The following is a 5,916-nucleotide window of genomic DNA, read 5'->3' as shown; positions in this document are numbered from 1 at the left end:
TACGCACATGGCACATACAAGTAGTTCCATTCTAGGCTGCTTCCAGAAGAGTCATACATTTTGTAGAATCTCATATACTGAATTGTCACAAATGGGAAAATATAGGTACTTCGAAAAACAATTAGTCAAGGGGTAAAAAAAAGTTATTTTCTTAACTAATTATTGTTAACCTGAATCCTAAAACTTCCGAGAAATTGGTTTGTAGCCATGATAGGTAGCCAAAATTCCTAAGATAGTAGCATCTCTTCTATTGTATTTGGATGCAGTAACATTCTCGTTTTTAGCAAAAAACTAACATCCAAAATTTTCACAATCATTTACAATCAAATCATAGGCATATCTTCTAACCTAACCAAAAGATAAAGGTGAATAATCAGGAAGCACTTCAAAATTCATATTTGAGTGTAACTTGCAAATGAAGTTACAGCTACAAAGATTGTACCATACACTACTATTCTTTGTTACAAAATTTAGGCGAAGCAGCTCAAACTTTTGTAATTCAGTAAATATAAAACTATTGGGACCAAAGAAAAAAGAGAAGAGACCAATATTTCCTTGATTTTTGAATGTAATATCGTGTAACAGGATACTTGATTGATGAAAAAAAAAACGGCTAATATCTTAAACCCTGAGCATAGTAGCTTCCCAAATTTGTTCATTAATAAATGATAAATTAACTAGATACGAAACCTATTGCAAATTGCAATCAGCAATTCAGCATAACTCTTGTAATGGCCCTAATTTGTGCCAAATTTTGTGGTTGATCATGCAAGCCAAAAATGCTCATATCAAAACCCAAATGAACTCTGTTAGGATCTAGTTGAACCCCAAGGGGCTAAAAGCCATTAATGACCTTTCAACTTGCACCGGGTGCTTTATTAGGATGAAGTGGAATTTGACCCGACAACCCAATACTGCTTGACGGCAATCAATACCTTTTCGGGAACAAGTGGACCATCCTCATGGTCAACCATTTTGGTGTTCCATCTCATTCCTCCGACGATTTTCTTGACCTTAATTAAGATGTCAACTTCGTCACGGATGATGACTGCTCCTTCTGGCCGCAAAATCCGGTCCATCTCGAGAAGAATGTCTTCTATGTTACAGCTGCATTTAATGTGAGACAAGATTTTTAAGGTTACATGGATGAACCTATCTTCTAAAATCAAGTGGTTATGCTGGTCTAGATCCAAATGTTACACAAGCTCTACATTTGGGTGAGGGTTACTGAACCATAGCTCTTTAAAAAGGCATGTTCAGACTTCCACAAGCAAATCAAATAGGCACAAAAGTTTGAATGCTAAACAAGTTGTTAGGCACATTAGATAGAGAAGCATTTTGATCAAGAACTGATATAAATAAGAATTATAAAACATGAAAATTTAATCAAAGGATCGCTTACTTGTCCTTGTACAGACTAAAAAGACCATCGCTATGAATGAGATCGTAGGTCCTTGGATATGTGGAGAAGGCTTCACACCTGTGGATTATAAGGGCCCGATGTATGAACAAATAAGGGGGAAAGCCATGAAAGATGAGAAAATTGATAATTCATTTCACTAATAGGTAATGGCACGAGATTAGTATCATCATGACTGAGTAAGAAAACCATACCAATCATGATAGATGCCAATAAGTCCTCGTTCATATATGACACCCAGTGTACTTTTCTCAGCAATAGTAGGCACAACATTCATGACCCATAACTTGGGAGATTGAATAGCTGCGGCAAAACTGCCTAAACCAGCATTCATGTCCATAATGTTGCGATACCTTCCAGTATCCAGGAGGCTATTAATTTTCTTATAAGCATTTACATGCCTTTTCCACTTATTGTTATCCTCCACGAATGTCTCAACACTAACTCCAGGAACTGCACCATTAGCAATTCTAGGAGGGGTTGCAAATAGCCTCTCCGGAAATGGCTTGAGTTCACCAGAAACTTTAGGTGTGCGGGTAACACAGGCCTCCATTTTCTTATACCTGTAGACACAAAGACATGACACCTCATAATTTTCGAAGGATCAAAACCAAACAGAGACTTGAAATCATATCAAAGAATGATTTTGACAATAGTATTATGGACTGACTATTGAAAGAGTTCATATGATATAAAACAATGATAAATTGGAAAGATGACAAGGAAATAAGCAGTCACAGATACTTCAAAGATGTTTTCATCTGCTTCTTATTGCCAGTTTCAATCCAAGGTCACTATGGTTAAGAGAACATCCTCCTAACCATCAAGATACTTTGGAAACTGGAAAAGCATTTTTAGAATTATACATGAAAATATCACTATTATTTTCCCAAATATCTTTAGCTCAATGCATAATGCACATGTCTACATCCTTGCACATGGCTTATAGAAAGAAACAACGGGAAAAATAATAATGCACTGCAAAAATATACAAATTGTTTAAACAGGAAGATTTCTTACCAGACATCATTAACATCGGTTGTTTCACAAAAGTTCACGCCAGATTCTTCTTGTCTGCTACGGCATGATTCAGTGTCCATAGTTTTTTGCCAAATGGCAATTTCAGCCTCCTCTGACTTCTTCTCCCAGCAAAGGAGCTTAGCAACGTCTTCAATCTTTCTTTGTTCTTCCTCGAGTTCCTCCTTAGGTCTCTGCCAGTTTCTATAATTTGCCTTCCAGTTGATGGGAGGTCCTGAAAGTACCCAATAACCACCAGGTCTTAGAACTCGGTCTACTTCAATCATATAAATTCCATCTGCAAATGAATAATGCAAAATTACGATTGTTATCATAAATAGGGTATAAAAAAACCAGATCAAACAGAATAAGAAGTTAAGAACCCAAAAATTATTGCCCTGCCTAAGTTACAGCAAATATTTCAGAGTAATCTTTCTGAATGCAAAATTCTCACCATTTGCTCCCCAAGGAATTAAGCAACGAGAACAATGAGCCATGTCGAAGGCCGCAGAAGGATAAGGCGTTTTTATGGTTCCAAGAACACCAATGACAGCAGGTACACCTCTTTCAAGAGCAAACTGTACTTGTGCTTCATGAGAGTCCCTTGGCGCAAATGACATTGCAATAACATTTCTGCTCCAAAGATAAGCACCCCAACTAGCAACCTGGGAAATAAGACCTTACATTAGAGCTTAAAGAAACTAATAATGCTGTTTTATCGATTAACATGTAATAGAAGGACTGAAATTGGTTTTATGTTCTATGAATTTGATGAGGAACATACCCCACAACCAGTGTCGAGAGCTGTCCTAACTGTCCCATCATTTATAGGGATCACGGAAGCAAGTTGGTCGATATATTTATCTGCACCTTGAGGAAATTGGGTGCCACCACCGGGGAACCTAAACACTGATCCTTCATACTGGATCCAGTTCTGAATAGCCTTCTCAACTGTAAGGCTCTTATACGGTGCATTTGCATAAGGAACGTAGTCACGGCTCTTTGGCCATGGAAATGGAGTGACATACCCCTTGGGTGCTGGAATCATACAGTGTAGCTTCTCTCCCTCAGGGGGACAGTGCCTCTCTCGATAGTTCATGTTTTCTCTTGGAAATGTCATTGCACGCTGCTGATCTTGGCACGGAGTGTAATCCGTGTATCTAGCAGCACACGGCTCAAATTTCTTAGCTTCTGAATCGACCTCATCGATCCTGCTAACCTCACCAGCATGGTGAGAGTCAAAACTTAAATTTGGAACTGTGTCACACTCTTCGCCTTTCTTGGTGATCTCCAATGCTATGCTATCTCCCTTTCCGAAACCGCTTCTCTGCCACGCACCCAATATATAGAAGAAACAGCACAGACCAACTACTATAAAGACCTGCACAGAACTTCTAGTCCTATTATCAGCTGCACTTGGTTTTGCCATTTAGAACCTGAAATAAAATAAATAATCAATCCTGACTCAAAACTCAATAAAAAATTGAATTTATAAGAGGTGCAAAACCCCAAGGTTAGGTACTACATCATCCAATATCAAGATCAAGAATAAAGATCTCAAGACAAAAGTAGCCAGATGTATTTAGCTTTCAATCTGCAAAATTTAACAACTTGGATACTCCAAGGAAAGAAAGTAAGCTTCAGTGAATCATATCAAGTCACTTTGAATCATTATCGCCATGAAGGAATTAATTATTAGTCTGAATCATACGGTTCAAGAAAAATGTCAAAGCAAGCTTCAGATCTGTTGAATAGAATCAGAGTTTAAGCTCCATTTGTAATAAATGTTTCCACTGGGAAAATGCTTATGCATTTTGTGTAGTACTATGTTAATAGAAGACAAAGACAAGACAAAAGGACGAAACATGAATGAAAGAGAATAATGATTAACTAAACCGGTACAAGGTGTTAATGATGTGGGATCTAGCTTCACGTAAATGCAATGCAAGATCACACACGAACACTGGAAAACGCGTTTCGGGGTTATAATTAATGAAGACGACCCACCAAAAGTTGCTAAATAAGGAATTTAACTTGGGGCACAAAAGTGGGATAAAAAAACTAAACTTTGAAAGTACCAAGATAGAAAAAAATCACCAACAGTTGAAAGGAAAAAATCAAACGAGGAAAAATCTCTTACCGATCATATGAAGCTGGGGCGGGAGCAATATTTGGAAGATCTGAGATGATTCCTTCCTTCCCACACACACACACACACACAGTGATAAATCTTGGAGGCTTATATAAATTTTCTGGGGGACCAAACAGTGATCTTCTTTTCTGTTTTAATATTCAAATGATGATGATGATGGTGTAACGGGAAAGGGATGTGAAGGATCCAGTGTGAGGAGTGAGACGTGTCAAATCTCAAATAATAAAAAATGTACAAGAGATTCCTATTCTTTAATCCTCATGAGGTTCTTTCCCATCAGCAATTAGCAGCAATCAATGAATGTTCACATGAAAAGAGACACAGTAACGGGATTGGCATCACCACTCAGCATAAATAAAGAGAAAGGGAAAGGGAAAGTTAAAAAGAAAATAAAAGAAAGTAAATAATAACAATATAATAATGATAAATACCAGCTAAGATTACTAGATTAGAACAGTTCATATATTTCACATGAAACAGACTTGAACCTTGTATTTTATAGAGGAGAAATTATTTATAGAATAAATGTCTAAAATTGATTCTAAAAAATTTTGGATGGAACATTTTTGTCTTAATAAATTTTTTATTTTTAAAAATTTTTTAGATTTACTTTTGTATGACTGGTTAAATCTGTATAATTTGAAGAAGAATAATTTGTGTTAAAACATCTCTTTTGAAGATCTAATTATCTTATAATAAAATTTATTAAAAATTTATTTTTTTAATATGTATATATATATTATAAAATTAATTAAAAGAACAAGAGAGGTCAATCTGCCTTGGAAGAATAATTTTTGAAACGTATGTCTGTAGAATTTTTATATCTTGTTTTGTTTTATTAAACTCAAAAAATTAGTAAAAGGATATAAATTCACTTTTCTGGATGCAGATATTATTACACTATTTTTCAAGGACATATACTTGATTTATAGGTGATTTTTCTGAGTTCTGTGTGCTTGCAACTAATCGATAATTTATACAGAATATTTCCATATCTTAAGTTTTTAGAAGTTTCTTTGATATTGCCATTCACCTATTTTTTAAACGTTGCATTTATTTTCATTATTTTTAAACTGATTCTTAAAATTTCATAATAACCCTTTCAATAAATTAAAAGATTAAAATTTACTAAAAAATATACGGGCAAGATTAAAATAAAATAAAATAAAAGATGAAGAAATTAAAACAGTAATTGAGATCAGTTTTATTTTTATTTTTGTTTTGTTAAACCGATTCAAAGTTCAAACTTCAAACCACATTTTTAACTATGGGAATATCTAGTATTGAGCAATGAGCATGCTATTCTATTGCTATAGACATCTTCATA

General features: G+C 35.2%; 1 protein-coding gene across 2 annotated transcripts; it reads right to left on the bottom strand.

The window, feature by feature from the left end:
• Positions 1 to 364: 364 nt before the first annotated feature.
• LOC130982794 (probable methyltransferase PMT2) lies at positions 365 to 4,897 on the bottom strand. 2 transcript variants are annotated; one of them, XM_057906890.1, is made up of 7 exons: positions 4,149 to 4,897; positions 3,222 to 3,873; positions 2,892 to 3,102; positions 2,441 to 2,735; positions 1,615 to 1,983; positions 1,403 to 1,480; positions 365 to 1,107 (listed from the first exon to the last, which is right to left on the bottom strand). In XM_057906890.1, exons 2-7 carry the CDS (start codon positions 3,864 to 3,866, stop codon positions 879 to 881), a joined length of 1,827 nt encoding a protein of 608 aa, XP_057762873.1. In that variant the 5' UTR covers positions 3,867 to 3,873; positions 4,149 to 4,897; the 3' UTR covers positions 365 to 878. The 2 variants fall into 2 exon arrangements, with proteins under 2 accessions (XP_057762873.1, XP_057762872.1); XM_057906889.1 differs by having other exon boundaries at positions 4,578 to 4,897.
• Positions 4,898 to 5,916: the final 1,019 nt, after the last annotated feature.

Source organism: Arachis stenosperma, chromosome 5 (genome assembly GCF_014773155.1).
Source record: "Arachis stenosperma cultivar V10309 chromosome 5, arast.V10309.gnm1.PFL2, whole genome shotgun sequence".
Taxonomy (NCBI): Eukaryota; Viridiplantae; Streptophyta; class Magnoliopsida; order Fabales; family Fabaceae; genus Arachis; species Arachis stenosperma.
Note: the sequence above shows the minus strand (reverse complement) of the source record. Positions and strands in the feature narration are given on the sequence as shown.